Below are 19706 nucleotides of genomic sequence, written 5' to 3' on the forward strand. Positions count from 1 at the left end.
ACATCTGACCTAAACACATATATCTGATTTCCCTTTGAATTCCAAGCCACCACAAGGTGAGGGCAACACCTTTGCACACAAAGAAAGCTTTTTAATGTCGTATTATGAAGCAGATGTGCCTGTATGTGAAACTCAGTTTTTTTTTTTTTTTTTTTTTGTGATATAAATGATGTCCACACTGAGAAAATGGACACAAAACACATGACAACACACACAAAAACCACACACACACACACACACACGCACATATTATATTGTCTATTGATTGTTGATTGTTTGAGCTATCAAAACTAAACAATATGCTAATATCACTGAGGCAAAGGAAAGATAGACACACTTTGAGAGCCCAACAAGGCCTTGAAGAAAGACAAGATTTTTACATTTACATTTATTCATTTAGCAGACACTTTTATCCAAAGCGACTTACAAATGAGAACAATAGAAGCAGTTAAACTAACAGTAGGACAACAATATGCAAGTGCTATGACCTTTCTCAGTTTAATCTAACGCAGATTTTTATTTTTGTTATAGAACAGAATAGAATAGAGTAGTAGAGAAAGTGTTAGTATTACTGGATCAAGTGCTGTCGAAAAAGAAGCGTCTTCAGCCATTTCTTGAAAGTGGCTATGGACTCAGCAGCTCTGGTTGAGTTAGGCAGATCATTCCACCAGCAGGGAACAGTCATGGTAAAGGTCCGTGAAAGAGATTTTGTGCCTCTTTGAGATGGCACCACAAGACGTCGTTCGCTTGCAGAGCGCAAGTTTCTGGATGGCACGTAAGTCTGAAGTAAAGAGTTAAAGTAAAAGGGAGCAGAACCAGTGGTTACTGGACACTTTAGGACACTCCTACTGGCTGTGATGGTTCTTGAATGTCTTCTCACCCACACCCAAGTAAATGTTTGTATATCATATTGCCAAATTTTAGAAGAGTCTCTTTGATAATTCTACCCAATTGGATGGAGCTGTAACCAGTAAGCATGAGGTGTCGCCCCAAAGACAGGTAAGATTCTCCGGTGGCCAGAGGGGCACAACCTAAGGCAGGGCTTCACCGCCACTGGGCACCTGCCCGATAAGGAAGGGAGGTGTAATCTGTGAGAAGGGAGTGGATGTGATGCTTCTTTTGGGCCAAGAGCATCAGAGAGGGGACTGTAAGAAATTGTAGTCTGTCTCGACCCAGATTCCACTCCAAAATATATTTTAGAATGAGCTCATCCCCAAAATGGCTTAATTATCATAGAGATGAAAGAAAGTCAAGTTATATTGTTTCTTCATCATTTGGGTTGATCACATCCTGAACAAATGGTCAATTGTAGAATGGGAATGGGTGTGGGACACAGAACCATCTCATGCTAGAAACTGGTTTTCAACCTCTGACCTGTGAATTTTATAAATAAAACAGCTTCGATACTGTGCTGTTTTTGTAAATAAACTAACAAGTTTCAACATTATTCTATTATTCACTACATACAAACGCAAGCTGTAATTCACGCTCACAATCTCTCTCTCGCTCATTGATTCATTAGAATTCATTAAAATAGGCTAAATGAAATCCTACAGTGCTTTATTTCACTTCATAATTCATGATCTAAAGATCCATTGATATTTTATCCGTCGATAAAATAAACTAAAATTACAGCTATTTTCTGGTCTATATCTGTTAAGTAAAATTTTGCGCTCAGTCAAATTTAGTACGACCATTCAAAACCTAAGGATAAACCATGTCACATAGTAAAGCGATCACCAACAGAATAATTTTGGGCAGGGATTAATGTAAACACAGATATCGGATACCATTCGTGTCTAAAGTGAATGTAAACAGGCAGGACAAAAAAATCAGATCAAAAGATCTGATCTGTGCATCTGTGCAGTGTAAATGCAGCCTTAATAACAGAGCATGTGAGCAGAGCGTGGAAATATTTTCATCGGAGCGGAGAGAGCCTTTCTGAATATTTTGCTCTACTTGCTAAGCTGCTTTATAGTTAAATTTAACTAATTTCATAATCGATTAACTTTACAGTTATTGATCCAAACTGAATCAATACAAACTGTCATGAGTTAGGTTTGTTTTCCTCTTCTTTCCCTCCCTCCCCTGCTTCATTCCTGCACCCTGTCCAACTGTTCGCAATCAGCACGCTCGCTGATTTTGGTTTCTTTGCCAGATTATTGATTGCCGCTTTCATATTCAGTTATTTCTCATCTAAGCAATGCTGTTTCTTGTGAGTCAACTCAATATCCAAGTCGAGTCTGTCTTGTCGTATCCGTCTCGCGTGTTTTCTGTTCACTACTGCTGCCGGCGTGTTGACCATCTGGACACTATCCGTGGTGCTGTGGGCATCGACTGGGGCTGTTCGCTCGCCACTACCTGTTTGCTGCAAGAGCGAGATCCCTGTCCATGACTGAGGACTATTCCCGTGTTTCCAGTCTGGTTTTCCTGTTTTTTTCTCCAGTTCTCCGCCCACGATCAAGCCCTTATTTGCCAGTTCTTTTGTGACTTAATAAATTCCGTTAATCTGTACGTCTTGTGTTTAGGTCCTCTCTCCGTTGTCTGACACAAACCAGACTTCAGCTGAATTATCCAAGTGTGGGTATCTGCAGGTTGGAGTAATGGGTGTGATGAAAGGTTGGGGAGTGGAGAAAGGTAGGGGTGTGGAGAAAGGTATTTTATCTCTGGTCGCGAAAGCTGTCAATGAACAATAATATTGTCTTTTTAGAGCTGCTTTACTGCACATTTGAATTCTGTTTGCATCGATCATTGTTTTCCGGTAACACTTTATTTCGATAGTCCACTTTAAACATTCTACTAACTATGAGTAACTTTGCAACTACATGTCAACTAACTGTCATTAGAGTATTCGTAGACTCTCTGCTTAATATTTGCTAACACTTTATTGTGATGGTCCCCCAACAGATATTCTATTGACTATATATAAGTAACTTGGCAACTACAATTCAACTTATTCTACTAACCCGACTTTGAAAGGCTTTGTGTTCGAATGTGTGCATAAAACGATTTCTGCTTTCTGCTTAAAAAAACCCCAAATATATATTGTTTTATGGTGCGTATTTTTAGACACCTTTTACCTTATTTTGATTATTCTTAGGTTAGGTAAAGTAAGTCAAATCTGCCCTAAATCATAAGCATCTGAATTTTCATACTTACAATAGGTCAAAAGACGACTTTGTGATCTGTTCAGCTCACTTTTTTAGAAATCAAAGACTTTTGGCAAGCGAGTTTCTTAGTTTAAATTAAATATAGTTTTATTATTTACAAGTTTACTAGTTTACATATAAAGTACTAATATATAAAAAACAAGACAAAACAACTTCAAAAACAAATCGTTTACAAGCGTTGTCTGTCAGAGGCTTTAATGGCATGGCATCCAACACCAGAGAATCAGCATCTGCCGCCTTCTTCTCCTTTCAGCTTTTTATAGACCATCTGAATTCTTGAGCCCTTCATCTTTGGAAATCCCCTCATTATTTATTAGTCTTTTACAGACAATTTATCCAATCCAAAGTCTTGAGGTGTCATGAGTTCTGGGAATTTCTTTCGGACCTGTCTATATAAAGCCTTTCGCTTCTTTGTCCTCCTTCTGACTTTTCTTCTTTGTAGCATCCTGTGCCTCAACTGCAATACATCCAATGGTAATGCTTGCATTTTTCTTCTTTCTCCAGTAAAGCTCTTTCTAATACACGTTTCTTCCTCTCTATTCTATCAGCATGCTTAATAAATGCTTAAAATATTAAGTGTGGTGTTTTTCTTTATAAACCATTTTCTTAATAAACAAGTTACAATAACAATTGTAGTGTTTTTCTTTATAAACCATTTTCTTAATAAACAAGTTACAATAACTATTGCAGTTCTTTTCTTTATAAACCACTTTCTTAATAAACAAGTTACAATAACAATTGTTGTGTTTTTCTTTATAAACTATTTTCCCAATAAACAAGTTACAATAACTATTGCTGTGTTTTTCTTTATAAACCAGTGTGGTTGATTACAGAAGTGTTCTACACACAAAAAAGGAATACTTGTAACAGGACAATTGCATATTTTCCACAACAATATATATTCAGTGGCGATCGGTGACTTTTCTAACCGGGTATGCTGGGTGTGCTTATGTCAAAAATGCACCTGGTGTAGATACGTTGGATGGGTTTCGCGTTCGCGTAAGCTGCTTAGATGCTTACTCATCATGACATAACAACACAGCTAAAGTTTAATATAATATATTTGACCCTTAATTGAAAGTAGCCTACATTTACACTTGCAACTTGAAAAATTACTGCAACAGTATTCCCAGAAAATACTGCAACACAGTATTCCCAGTATTCTCAAAACAGTATTCCCTTCCGAATCTTGCAGAGACGGAGAGCGTGAGTAGGAGCTGTCCATGAGCTAGGAGCAGGAGCAACTTTATGACTCTCTATGGGCTTTTCCCTTGACTTTATCAGACTTTATGCCTCCACGTCCCCCCGACTGCCTGCGAGCTTCTCCTCCTGTCTCTACGGTAATTTCTCTACTGTGCGACAGAGAGTCGCGTGGTTATGACACAATCGTTAGCCTATTTTTACAAAAACTGCTTCTACAGGGCCATAACGTAAGATACAAGGTAATAGAACCTTTTATACATTGTTGTGTTTCTTTAGAAATAAACAATGGATAAATAGAGTCTTTAAACGCCTCAGATGTAAAGTTATTCGCTGTCAAAGTGACGCCAAAATGAATGGGAGTCAATGGAATGCAAACAGCAGGTGATGGCTTGCTAACCAATGGCGGTCCCCAGGGAAGGTACGCTTTCCGGGTGCTGGTGCCCTTGGGCACGACGTGCGAAAGGGAAAAAATATGCAAAAAAAATTCTAAATATTTCAGTAATCACCTTTTTTCCACTTGATTGAGTCTATTTAGTTTTGTATCAAATACATGTGATTTTTGTGATCGGGATCTGGCAGCAGCAGTACATTTTTCCTCTTGGGCGAGCGATTCATGGACAGCTTACCCTGCGCATTAAGTTCCCCATATGCCAGCAAACCAATGAGAACGATACATAACAACAGAGTGTACGCGGCAAAGCTGCTGTGGATCTGTATACCCGGAACTATCATTGAGTGGCAAATTTGAAGAAAATTACCGTCATTTGGCACATAAATAAATGACGGAGAGTTACATACGTATAATTGCCAACATTTTATCGTGTAAGCTTTATGGTACACCTCAAACAAGGGAATTTACAGTAATTTATAGTGTTAATGTTAATTAGCAAGTCCACAAATGGCTTGGGGTATGCAGAGCATGCAGCTTATATGGACCACATGCCACTGATTATTATTTGAAACAACCAAGAGGCAAAGTCTCTCATACTGAATCATGAAGGTGGACTATCCAAGATAAACCTGGCCACAACTCCCTAAAGCACCTGATATCATACCTAATAATGGTTTAGACTGATCATAAAATCATGCAGATGGATGTAACCCATGTTTGGAGAGATTCTAGAACTTCAATTATATTAGAGAATAATTAGTGGAGTTGTCATATTTATTTTTTGTTTTGGAGGAATTTAATTTAGGCGATTCTTTTATCAGATGTGTTAGGGTGTTATGAAGAACCCAAAGCTTTTGTTCTTACAAATAGTTCCAGATCAGCAAGCTTCTCTTTACATAGAGGGACTAGGCAGGGGTGCCCACTGTCACAGGTGCTTTTTGTGCTTTCCAACACAATCAGAACAGATCCTTCAATTTAAAGGTGCTCTAAGCGATGTTGGGTGACGTCACTTCTTGTTGACGTTCAAAGTATTGTCAAACAAAACGGAGGCTAGCTCGACCCTCCCTCTCTCTTCTCTCTCCTCCACTCCCCACACCAGAGTCCTGCACGGGTCCGATTTTGTAAACCCGCACCCGCCCGTACCCGCAGTGCTTAAAACCGCATCCGACCCGTTATCCGTCAACAGCACTAATTAAAATCCGCACCCGACCCGCTTAAAATAGAACCGCTACCCGACCCGCACCCGAAATAAAATCAGTTTAGACTATCACATTATAGACACAATTACAAAAATGTTTATTGCCAGGTCATACAGAAGTTATTACAGGACAATTAACACAAGGACAACTTCAGCCGAAGCTGTCAAAAGGCCGGTACATGAAGAACATGGCTAACGTTACCACAAAACATAGCCTTATAACATTTTACCAATCGAACAGATGGGGCTACAACACTATCTGCCACGCAATTCGTCTAGCCGACAATTTTGGGTTCAAACACGCCCTGCACACCACACATTATTAACAGTGTTAAATTTGAAAAATACTGTTCGATAGAACTGCTTTGTTACCACAGTTATCTGCGTGCTTCCTCAGTGATGAAGTTCCACATTTGCGGCTATCCAACACGAAAATGCATGCAGCAAAGCCTTTCACAATATTTTCTTCAGATAACTCCAAATTTCTCCCACACACTGGACTTTATTTTTGATGACGTATTGTCGACAACTTGACAATCTCCACTAGCTATTCTTTTCTTCAACTCCTCAGCATCCATCTCGACGACTGCAAGCAGATTGCGCGGGCGGTTATGAGGAATTTTTTAAAGTGAAAGTAACCTATACGTTATAGATTCCTGCATGGGAGGGCGTGGCGCGTGGGCACAAATAAGCTGATGTGGATTTTAAATGATTTTATCAACTTGAAATACTGGCATCTTTTTGTAGATGTGTTCCTAAAATAATGCATATATTTTTACTTTGCGTGTGATTGTTTTAAACCCGTGTTTAGACCCGTGTTTCCCCCGTGTCCGACCCGACCCGCACCCGTATCCGACACAGTTGGATATTTCTCACCCGTTTGAGCAAAATTTGCGGGTACCCGAACCCGTGCAGGACTCTACCCCACACCCCCCTTCATGTGCACACGCACTAACCCCCCAACCCACACCCCCAAATCATTCTTGTCGGTTATTGGCTGGAACACTGTTTGTTATGTTTCGTGGTCCAGGCTGGGCCAGTTTATTTTTCTTGCCATTTGTGGAGCCTGGGCTGTCTACAGGGACCACTTTTTACCGTGTATTCAGGGGACAGGCAGCTAGCGGATAGTGAGATTGTTACGTCCCGTAAGGTCCTGTATTGGGGTTATTATTTGTAGCCCCTGTTTTTGTTTTTCTTGTGCTCTCTCTCTCTCCCACTTTCTCTCTTTCTCTCTTTCTCTTTCTCTCTCTCTAGGTATGTGCTGGTGCTGTGACGTCAGTCTCGCAGCTGCAGCTGGTTATTGTTAATCAGCTGCAGGTATCAATCTCGCAGCTGCGGCTGGTTGCTGCTAATCAGCTGCAGAGATAAAGCCCTCAGGGCTGGAGTGAGGGAGAGAGGAGTTTGATCGTGTTGGCGTCGTATCAGTGTGTACTGTGCTGTGATCGACTGTTGAATCGGGTTGGCGGCTTGTGTGCTGGGTGGTGCTGCCACGATCTACTGTGGAAGCCGCGGGTGTCGGGGAAGGACGGTGTGCCTTATATAAACAATTATTGCATGTCCCTGTTAGTGTATATTAAGTTTGTCCCTCTTTGTTATTTCACTGACTACCGTTTCTCCGTTTGCTGTAGCCTATATATATAATAAATCTCTGTTAAAATTTGAATTCATGTGTCGCTTGCTTGACTTTCCACCCCGGAAATTAAATTAATTGTTGGTCCCACATCCTTTGGATGCAACTGGGACGTAACAATTTGGGGGCTCGTCCGGGATTTTTCTGGAAAGTCAAAGCTGGTTGGTGCATGTTTTTGCTTATTATTATTTTTATTTATTTTTTTTGCGCTTTTGTGTGGTTTCTGGTGGTAGGTTGGATAGTTTTAGTGCCACCCTGTGTCACTTCTGCATGAGACTGTTCCTCAGCTAAGATAGGCAGTGTCCAGCTGGGCTGATTACAGTCCTTCCTTCGGATGCTGATTTGTTATTTTGCCTTTCTTATTTTTGGGGTCTAATCCTGAGCAGAGGCAATGTTCTCGAAAGGGGGCTGACGTTTCAGGGCTTCGGCCGCTGATGTGAGCCTGTAAGACGCCTCGAGCTCGGCACGGCTCTGAAGACAGATAGGTGAGTCTGGGGTTAGGCAGGTGCTGGGGAAGCAGTGCTTGAGTGAGAAGGGGCAGGTAGTGGTTGTGGTGATTGCAACCTACTATATATGGGTAGTATAGTGACTCTTAAGTTTATTATTTAAAATGGTAGTTTTTGAGTTACAAGCGTTTATGTCCTGGTAGCGCCTGGGCCGGAGAGCAGCTCAGATACTGAAGGGGAGGAGGGCCAGGCAGTTAATGTTACCCCAGCGCAGCAACATGAGGGAACGGTGGGGAAACCTGTTACTTTGCCACAATTTGTTCCTTTCTCCTCAGAATCTTCTCCTGGTTCAAAGTTAGATGTTCGACTGAAGGTGCGCCTGCAGCGTCTTCAGATGGAAAGAGAGGGGCGAGAACGGGAGTTTCAGCTTCGCCGTGAACTGGAGTTGAAAAAGCTTGAGGCGGAGACCGCTGTAAAGATGCGCCAGGTAGAACTCCAGGCAAGGTCAGGAGGCCAGAATGTCTCTCCTGGGGGTGAACATTCCCACGGCAGAACCATCACTTCCGGTTTCGATGTGAGTAAGAACATTTCGTTTGTTCCAGTTTTCCGTGGGTCAGAAGTTGAGGTATATTTTGGCGTTTTCGAACGTATTGCAGCTGCGTTGCGGTGGCCTGAAGATGTGTGGGCAATTTTATTGCAGTGTCGTTTGACAGGTAAAGCTCAGGAAGCATGCTCGGCTCTGTCAGTGGAAGATGGGCTGAGCTATGAGAAAGTGAAAGGCGCTATTCTCCGTGCTTATGAGTTGGTGCTGGAGGCATATAGACAACGTTTCCGAAGCCTTCGAAAAACCACTGATCAAACCTATGTCGATCTGGCTCGGGAGAAAATAACATTGTTTGACAGATGGTGCGCAGCCAGTAAAGCCAACGATTTTACCTCTTTGATGGAGTTAGTGCTGTTGGAGGAGTTTAAAAATTGTCTGCCTGAACGAACGGCAGTCTATATGAATGAGCAGAAGGTTACCAGTCTGCAGCAGGCTGCCATATTGGCAGATGAATTCACGCTAACCCATAAGACCTGGTTTTCAAGGTATGTTTCTTTCCCACCAGCGTCTTCTCAGAGGCTAGCGCCTGCCATACAGACTGAAAAGGTCTGTGACAGCGGCAGTGCTACCACTATTTCTAAGATAGAGAAATTGTGTTTCTTTTGCCGTAAGCCTGACCACTTGGTAGCTGACTGTGATGCTTGGAAGAGACATAAGGGGGCGGAGCGGAAGCATCCAAAAGGGGTGGGGTTAATCCGAACTTCCCTGGTGCCGCCCCAGGTTTCCCCGGCTCGTAGTGAACCAGATGTGTGTTTTAAACCATTTGTTTCTGACGGTTTTGTTTTGTTTTTGTTTTGTTTGGGCGCCCTGTGAGAGTGCTGCGAGATACTGCCTGTTCACAGTCGCTGCTACTTGCTGACGTTCTTCCCGTGGGTGATCGGTCGGACGTCAGAGCAATAGTAAGGGGAATAGGGATGGGTTTTGTGCCGGCTCCTTTACACCGCATACACATAAACACTGATTTAGTGACAGTTTTTTCCATGGTTGGGGTTAGGCCCAGTTTTCCAATTGAGGGTATTGACCTTATTATGGGGAACGATATTGCGGGTGGGAAAGTGTATCCGGTTCCAAAAGTGGTGGATGTTCCCATTCCCGTGTCAGAGCAGGATGTGGTGGTTATTAGTGATCTGCGGATTTTTGTAGCCAATGTTACGACGAGAGCGCAGGCTAGACAGCAAGCTCAGGAGGTGGCCCTGTCGGACACATGGTTTTCTACTGTTTCTGCCGAGGAGGGTAAGCCCTCCGGTAGTGACTCTGTAGGTGGTGATCCTACTGTTTCGGAGGGGGCAGTGGGCGGGGAGGTGATGGGACTAAGGTGATGAGTCTAAGTTCACAGAACCTCAGCCACGAAATAGGGAGGGTCTCATTAAGGCACAGATGAGGGATCCTTCCCTAGTTAAGTGTTTTGCCTCAGCGGTGGAGAAGTCCAGATGTTCCAGTGAGCATCCATTCTTCATGGAAAATGGTGTGCTAATGCGCAGATGGAGTCCTCGGCTAGATAACGCAGGTGAAGGTTTGGGTAATGAGTGGAGTGTGACTTATCAAGTGGTAGCCCTGGCGGATTGTCGACGACACATACTGTCTTTGGCACATGAGAATGTGTGGTCAGGGCACTTGGGGGTTGGAAAAACCTACCATCGAGTGCTTCAACAATTTTTCTGGCCCGGTTTAAAATCTAGTGTGGTACGCTATTGCAGAACCTGCCACACTTGCCAGCTGGTGGGCAAGCCAAACCAGCCTGTGCCACATGCTCCGTTACAGCCTGTCCCCGCAGTTGGCGAACCGTTCAAACATGTTTTAGTCGATTGTGTGGGGCCCCTGCCTAAGACCAAATCGGGTAACCAATTCTTGCTGACTATGATGTGTGCTGCCACCCGTTTTCCTGAGGCCATCCCACTGCGTAAAGTTACCGCTGCCACGGTTGTAAAAACATTGATAAAGTTTTTTACCTCTTGCGGTCTCCCTAAGGTCATGCAGACAGATCAGGGAACTAACTTCCTTTCAAAGGTGTTGAAGGAAAATCTGAAATCATTAGGTATCTCCCACGCCGAGTCAAGTGCCTATCATCCAGAGAGTCAGGGTGCGCTGGAGCGCTGGCATCAAACATTAAAGGGGATGCTTAAAAAGTTTTGCTAGACGAAAAAAGATTGGGATGAAGGGGTGCCTTTTGCTCTTTTTGCCATCAGAGACGCTAAACAGGAGTCGTTAGGATTTAGTCCTACGGAGTTGGTTTTCGGCCGTAATGTGCGCGGCCCGCTAACCGTTCTAAAAGAGAGACTCACTAGCGTTTCCTCTCCTAAGTATAGTGTGTCAGAGTTTGTATCCAGGTGTAAGGATCAGTTATACAGCACCACTCAATTGGCTAGGCAATCCCTTGCCCACGCTCAAACTGGTATGAAGAGGCGTTTTGACAAGCATGCGGTGGAACGGCAATTTAAGCCTGGTGATAAGGTGTTGGTTTTGTTACCTGTTCCTGGCTCTGCCCTCACTGCCAGGTTTACCGGCCCGTACATAATTGAAAGCAAGGTTTCTGACACAAACTACATACTTCGTACACCAGACCGTAGACGCCGAATTCGCCTCTGTCATATTAACAAATTGAAGTCTTTTCACTCCAGGGACGCGGTGAAGGGTGAAGTGGGGACGCCAGAGATTGCTGCGGTGGGTGCATTTTCCCTTCATGGTGCTCAGCTGGAGCTGGAGCCTGACCTGGCGCTCCCTTGTGAAGGTCACATGTGCGGGAGGTTAAATAACACACAGTTTATGGCTATGATAGACCAACAGCTGTCATATCTCTCTTCCTCTCAGAGACAGGGGGTGGTTGACCTGCTTCACAGTTTCCCTAGCGTGCTGGGTGATGTACCCTCCCGCACTAATATCCTGGAACATGATATTGATGTAGGTGAGGCTAAACCTATTAAACAACACGCGTACAGATGTCCACTAGAGAAAAGAGAACTTATGAAAAAAGTAGTAAGTTATTTAGTGGAGCATGGTTTTGCTAGGTCCAGTTACCGTCCTTGGAGTTCACCTTGTCTACTGGCGCCTAAATCAGATGGGACTCCTAGATTCTGTACGGATTTTCGCAAAGTAAACGCTGTTACAGTAACTGATTCTTTTCCTCTGCCTCGCATGGATGACCTGGTTGATAAAGTGGGTTCGGCTTTGTGTATCACTAAGCTAGATTTATTAAAGGGGTACTGGCAGGTCCCTTTAACTAAACGTGCCTCGGACATTTCAGCTTTCGTCACTCCGGATGCGTTCAAGCAATACACTGTGATGCCGTTTGGTATGAAGAACGCACCTGCTACCTTTCAGCGCCTGATGTGCCATGTTTTAGGCAACTTACCAAACTGTTGTGTTTATTTAGATGACTTAGTAATCTACGATCATGACTGGAAGAGCCACATGTTTAGGTTGAAAAAGGTTCTCACGCTCCTAGCTGACGCCTCCCTTACGCTTAATCTTGCAAAGTGTGAATTTGGGAAAGCGACTGTCACGTATCTAGGCAAACAGGTTGGTCAGGGACAAGTTCGACCCGTGGATGCCAAGGTCGAGGCTATTTTGTCTTTTCCAACCCCTACTACTAGGCGAGAGCTTAGACGTTTTCTAGGCATGGTGGGCTTGTTTCTGCCGAAACTTCTCAGATATAGTTGCCCCCTTGACGAAGTTGTGCAGTCCTGCGGTTCCTTTTGTGTGGACCGAGGAATGTGTGCACTCATTTCAGTCAGCCAAATCCCTCCTTTGCAGTGGCCCTGTGTTAACGGCTCCTGACTTCAATCTGCCTTTTCAGTTAGAGGTAGATGCCAGCGCCATTGGAGCTGGGGCGGTGCTGTTACAGGGAGATGATGGTGGGGTAGGTCGGCCTGTTTGCTACTTCTCAGCGAAGTTTAAAAAGCACCAGCTGAACTACTCAACCATTGAGAAGGAGACGTTAGCCCTGCTACTAGCCCTTCAGCATTTTGATGTGTATGTTGGGTCTAGTTCCCAACCGGTAACTGTATACACCGACCATAACCCGCTTGTGTTTTTAAACCAGATGTACAACAGCAACCAGCGCCTGATGCGCTGGGCACTCCTGGCCCAGAACTACAACATTACCATCAAGTACAAGAAGGGAGTTGAAAAAATCATGGCAGACGCGTTATCCCGTGGGTGAGACTGTAAATGCTGTAGTTGGTTGCAAACCCAGGTGTTTAGGGGTTTGCTCTTATGGGAGGGGGTGTTACGTCCCGTAAGTATTGTATTGGGGTTATTATTTGTAGTCCCTGTTTTTGTTTTTCTTGTGCTCTCTCTCTCTCCCTCTTTCTCTCTTTCTCTCTCTCTAGGTATGTGCTGGTGCTGTGACGTCAGTCTCGCAGCTGCAGCTGGTTATTGTTAATCAGCTGCAGGTATCAATCTCGCAGCTGCGGCTGGTTGCTGCTAATCAGCTGCAGGGATAAAGCCCTCAGGGCTGGAGTGAGGGAGAGAGGAGTTTGATCGTGTTGGCGTCGTGTCAGTGTGTACTGTGCTGTGATCGACTGTCGAATCGGGTTGGCGGCGTGTCACCGTGTGTGCTGGGTGGTGCTGCCGCGATCTACTGTGGAAGCCGTGGGTGTCGGGGAAGGACGGTGTGCCTTAGATAAACAATTATTGCATGTCCCTGTTAGTGTGTATTAAGTTTGTCCCTCTTTGTTATTTCACTGACTACCGTTTCTCCGTTTGCTGTAGCCTATATATATTAAATCTCTGTTAAAATTTGAATTCATGTGTCGCTTGCTTGACTTTCCACCCCGGAAATTAAATTAATTGTTGGTCCCACATCCTTTGGATGCAACTGGGACGTAACAGAGATGCTTGCTGTATGTGACAAAAAATGTTTTGGCCTAAAAAACGCGTGACATTGCTTAGAGAACCTTTAAGGTTTGCAAACTGATGAGAGGCATCATAAAATAGCCCTTTATGCAGATGATTTTGTTCATTTTCATTTCAAATCCTGCATCTTCAGTACCACCTCTTCTTGATATTATTAATACTTTCTGTACTCTTTTAGGATATGAAATGAATCTAAAGTCTGAGGCTATGCCTGCTGATACCATGAAAACAATGCCAAATGTTAGTTAATTTCCATTTAAGTGGTCCCCTGGAGGTTTTATATACTTGGGCATCTTTGTAAGCCCTATATTAAAAAATGTATACAAAGACAACTTTACCCCTTTGCTTAAGCCAAGGACACACTTAACGACAGTAAGGCCGATTATGAATGTAATTTGATACTTACGTCTGATCGTGCACAAACTCGCCGAGTCAGAGACAGTTGCGTTCAGTTGGTGTTTAATCTGCTCCAGTCAGTGAAAAGTCTGTAAGTGTGTTCAGTTCAGTCTTAGAATGTTTCAGCTAGTGTGTCCCCAGCATAAGTAAAATTAGAGAAGATTTAAATCGTTGGGATACTTTACCTATCTCCTGGTTAGGCCTCTACCTGGCTCTTATAAAAAAAAAATACTATCCACCCTAAGCTCCTGTACCCAATTTAAATGATCCCTATCCTGTTCTCTAAAAAGTTTTTAAAGATGTAAATGGCTGGCTCAGTTTCTTTATCTAGAGCAAGCGCAAACCAAGGCTGCAATTCTCTGCGCTACAACTACCAGGGTCAATGGGAGTACTGAGCTTTCTTAATATTAAGCTATACCAGTGGTCTGCACATCTAATATATGTTTCTGATTGGGTTGCTCTTGATAACTCCTGGTTAGATCTTGAACAATCATAGTCTAAATTTGTGGATTTGTTGTTTTTCAAAAAATGTGAACTCATATTGTAGAATTGTGACAACCCTGTAACTATAACTGTAGGAATGGAGGGCTGTTTGTCGTTTCAAGGGAAGAACTAAGTTAACCTCTGCTGTCACACCAATTGTGAACAATCCGACTTTCCTCCAGGCAGATCTGATGGGAGGTTTAAAATTTGGGTAAAGTATTAGTCGGCTTATAGACTTGTTTGATGTCTTTCGAGGAGTTGATGCAGTTGCTTCGATTATTAAGGAGAGACACTACAGGCAAAAACAGTATTTTTTCATGCATCTGTCAGTTTTGAGATTTGGGGCTTTTTGGTTTTCATAAAGTGTTTTTTTAAACTAGTGGACAGAAAACATCCAAAACACACTTTTAACTGTATCTTTTAGAGTACTTTATCTATTTGCATCTGTAGATTTCAATTACGGTATATATTTTTAAAGGCAGTTTTCTCAAAATTAGTTTTTCCTCCGACATTGAGCCAGAAATACACCAAACTTTACTGTTTTATTCTTATCTATATTATGAAGGTTTTTACAAAGGGGTTTGTTCATATATAATTTTCCTGATCTTATACAACATTTCATTCCTAAAAAAATGGCGAAAATTTTATTATTTTTTGGCTGTTGACAGTATTTTCTGATTTGTGGAGTGATACAGTACATAAAGATATACAATACCCCCTCTGTAAAAACCTTTGGCTCTAATATATCAAATAAATGAAACAATTTTAAACCTTCATCCAATGTTCAGACTTTGTTCTAGAAATTTATGCAAATTATTGCATATTTAATTAGACAATGCCTCATTTGCATATTTAAACATAACATTTCAGCAAACTTGTAATACAAAAAATGTTTGCTTTTATTAATGTAATCAATCAACTGGTGAAGTATGGTGATATTTATTAGTTTATTTTATTTAATTTTTTTACCCTATTCATCTTGGGTGTCTCTCCTTAAAGCAGGACATTTTCCGTTATTTACAGATTAGAAACTATATTTTGAAAGATACTTCATTATGTAATAACAGAAGTCTGTCTCCTATAGAAAAAGTACTATTTAAGACACCTGGAAAAAAACTCAATGAATCTGTTTTCAAGTATTTTTTGAATTTTTTTGTTGTGCTTTCTGCTAAAGTTGCAAAGTGATTTTGCTTATGCCTGTGATTGTTCCTGAACTCGTTTAAAATGTTGATTTCCTTGTTTGAATTGAAACAGTTATTCAGTACTTTTAGTTAGGATCTGGATGAATTGTGACCTCCCAGGTAAACATACATTTGTGTCATTCCTTACCACTTTATTGGTTAATGTATGTATTCTCACATACTGCACACAAACTCTTGTACATTCATACATTTGCCTAACCCAAACCCCTACCCTAAACCCATCCTTAAAGGGCACCTATTATGACTCTTTTCACAAGATGTAAAATAAGTCTCTGATGTCCCCAGAGTATGTATGTGAAGTTTTAGCTCAAAATACCCAACAGATCATTTTTTACAGCATGTTTAAATTGTAATTTTTTGGGGCTCAGAAAAACTAATACAAGCCTGCTGTAGCAAAACCCGTCCGAATGATGACCAAAATATACTGACGAGTTCAGTGAAGTTTATTGTACATCACACAAAAGATGAGCGTTAGTTTTACTCCAGAGAATCTCTGTAAGAGCTGAATAAACATAGTATAAGAAGTGCGCATTAAAGTCTTATCCATAAACTCTCTCTCTCTCTCTCTTTCATTATTAACAACATACACAGCGAAGTACACAAAACACTTGTTACAACTAACAGTAAACAAATATACACACCTTTTCAGTGGGTGTTAAATAAACTGGTAAACCTTATAGCCATAAAATGACTTCATGTAACACCATGTAAAAGTAAATTTTGCGTAATAGGTGCCCTTTAACTTAATACACACAAATCACACACACACACACACACACACACACACACACACACACACACACACACACACACACACACAAGGAGGACCAGCATAAGCATCTCTTTAATTAAAGTTTAATAACTTCAAAAAATGTAAAGGCGCAATATTTCTATATTAATCAAATTTGTTCAAATACAGAATTTGTCAGAGAAAAAACAGATATGTAACATTTTACAATAAAGGATAATACACACAGAGGGAGAAAACAGACAGAAACAAATAGTTAATAGCCCTCAAACACAGATGAGACCCCATAAAGAGATATTCAAACATAATGCATGTTGGTGTTTTTATGCTAAGCATTATCACCACATAGAAAAGCTGAGATTCTGCAAGATCATGTAAATCTAAGAAGATCCAAACACAAACACACATTCATTTAGTTCAGCTGGTTGATTATTTTTCTAAATATTCAAAGCTCAATTTACACAATGAGCATGTCGATGTTTGTCTGCGGAATGTTGGGTAGGTGTGAATTTACTTCTCACAAACACACTGCTCTGTTTAGTTGAAGGCAGGTGGATAAGGAAGACAGCAAGCGTGTGTTGGTGTGTGTGTGTAAGATTTTTTTTTTTGGACACCAGTGGCCCTTATATATTTACTGTGCCAATGCTTGCATATCACAATATTAGGGGTCTCATCTAGCTAACAGTCAGACACACAATTTAAATTGCCATACAAATTAGCACTGACAAACTGCTGAAACAGGTAAGTGAAGGAAGGGGAAAACCAACCACACGTTCATACAAATCACATAGAACTCTCTTCACAGTAAAGTATTACATATAGTTACACTTGATACACGGGTCTTGTGTCAATTTTTGTATTATTAAAGCATCAATTTTAAAAACTGTACTGTAAATAGAGTCTCTCACTTTTTTCCCTAAATACTAAAGCATAAAACAAGTGTACTAACCTGTGCATGGTTAAACACCATTAAATTCTGAACGGTAAGCCCTGAAACTCCTACCTGACTGGCAGCTTGTAGACAAATAAAGGGACTTTATTACACATGGTTCAGAATATGTGCTTCATGGGGTGTTTAGAAGTTTCAAGGGGTGGTAGCTCAATGGAAGTCAACAGTTGGAAAATAACTTTTTTTTTTTTGTTGACAATGTCATTTTTAACCATCAAACAAAAACTACTACTTGTTCCTCCTTGTTCTTAATCTTACTATGTGTTATTTTTTGAGAAGATTTCCACAACACTAAAACATTGTAATTGTAAATATACTATATTATGATCAATATTCTAGGAGTGACATGTAAAAACTAGCTGTTGTTCAGTGTAACAATCTCCTTTTCCCTAAAGTGTTCTGTCCATGAGACCAGAACTGATAAGTCTGAGAAATGAAGGACAAGGAGGATCTTCAGACTATTGGGCTACGGCATCATTCAAGCAATTAGGGCAAGTTAAATGTGAGCGTGTACATCCACTGTCCTCAGGTAAACCTCACAATGTGCACACATATTCTCTCAGGAAATTAAGCAGGAGAAATCAGTTTGTTGTGCATGGTGTCCAATCTGTTAAAAAAGTCACCTGGATTAATGGACATGCTCTCGGCTAAAATACGGTTACATTTTGTTTAAAATTCTTATTTATATTTTAACCTGAACAAATAAGCAAGTTATTTAAGCCTTTACAGAGCATTCTTCACTCCTTGTCTTTACTAATAGAAACTATCAAGCTAAAGAGGCAAAATACAAACAAAAAGAAAACAATACATTTCCTTTACTTTCTGTAATAAACCATAAAAAAAAAAAACTTGGATTCAAGACCTTTGTATGTAACAAGACATTCTATTGAAGCAATGATAAAATGTTTTTATCCACTACATTTTGTCCACTACAAAATGTACACTGCCTCTCCAAAAAAAAATTGACCTATTAATATGAATGACCATTCCAAACACTGATTGGCTGACTGCATAGGAACTGATCAGCAGCGAGTCTGAGGTTCGATATCAAGGTGATTTCACCAAGTCAAAATTGAAGCCAACACTAGTAGTAATGAGCACAAAAGCAGGACTGTGACTATTTCACTAAACATTTTTCTGTGTTCAAACTGCAAGTCTAGCCACACACTAACAATAAGGAAACAAGCTTGTAGCACCTAAGAAGACTTAATACAGTATCCAAAAACATTTTACGATAAATACAAATTCAAATAGTACAAATTGTTCTAAGTTATTGCAGAAGCTCACCCACTGACCTAAAAACAATTCACCAAGAGGGTGAGCTCCAAGTGATATGGCAGAACTAAGTGCATTTATGTAGGTATGTGCAGTATTTGAGATGTGTGTGGGGGGCATATGCAGACATTCAGTAACTTAATTTCAGGCTCTTTCCAATTTGAGAACATGTATTGCTTAGTTCAGCATGTGGTCCATGGGAAATGTAGAAATGCATGATAATGAGTGACCTCTTTTGGACACAAAGAAAGCACAATCAGACTATAAACTGACCTGCAGCCCAGCTGAGCGCTATGGCAAAGCAGATTCAAGCCCTTTAAAAACAAATATCACCAGAATCCTTTGAGATGGATATCTTTTATACTCTTTTTAGTTGTGGAAGCATGCTTTAGATCCTTGACATATGTGATACAGTGTTGGGATAGATGACAGAGGAAGAGTAGTAATGGGGTTGATTGAGAATCGAGTCCTGCACTTATATAACATTATATAGCCTAAACATCTTTCCATTCTACCTGGAGATCATGGAGCTGGACTGTGATTGGCTGGAGGATGTGGTGGCGGCGCTGAGCTGAGAGAAACCACTGTGGCTAGATTCCAGGCTGGTCATTGAGCCCCTGAGATTAGAACAGAGTAAAGTAGAATGTGAGAAATTAATAAGCCTAAAGACTGTAAATAAAATTCTGTAAATAAAAAATAAATAAATAAATGGTTTCAAAGGAAATGTTCATTTGATTAATCAAAATTTTAATCGGTTTTATCTGTTCATGTCCAGTCAAACACCCAGAGCTTAAGCAGGACATGCAGTTAGGAAAGCAGTCAAACAAAAGAAAATAAGAGAAGTATTTTCTCATATTTGACATGAGTGCCAAAATGTATATGTGCTTAAAAAAATATTTCTCTCTGAATATGTACAGGGCAAGTAAAAAAACTAATTAGAGCAGATATTAAAGTTATCAAAGCCCATGTGAGTTTAGAATACACACAAAAACAAAAGATGTTAACCTTACAGGCAGAGTATAAAATTAATATCATGTCTCTATCCTTTCTCGGCACAGAGCGTTTCTACGTTTCACCTTCAAAGGGCAGGCATATCAGTACAAGGCCCTCCCCTTCGGGTTGTCCCTGTCTACTCTACTAAGTCGCAGACGCTGTCT

The 19706-nt window shown here is 41.1% G+C and overlaps 1 protein-coding gene across 5 annotated transcripts in view; it reads right to left on the minus strand.

The window, feature by feature from the left end:
* Positions 1 to 15037: 15037 nt before the first annotated feature.
* The window catches only part of LOC308700123 (SEC14-like protein 1), a 395381-nt gene continuing 390712 nt past the window's right edge, over positions 15038 to 19706 (minus strand). For 4 of the 5 annotated variants that reach the window (XM_081381510.1, XM_081381513.1, XM_081381512.1 and 1 more), the window contains one exon: positions 15038 to 19166. In XM_081381510.1, the coding sequence (XP_081237636.1) occupies positions 19061 to 19166 (106 nt within the window). In that variant the 3' untranslated portion in view covers positions 15038 to 19060. The remainder of the gene's footprint in view (positions 19167 to 19706) is intronic. The other variant, XM_081381509.1, reaches the window with a different exon arrangement.

Source organism: Scardinius erythrophthalmus (genome assembly GCF_964197995.2).
Source record: "Scardinius erythrophthalmus genome assembly, chromosome: 12".
Lineage (NCBI taxonomy): Eukaryota > Metazoa > Chordata > Actinopteri > Cypriniformes > Leuciscidae > Scardinius > Scardinius erythrophthalmus.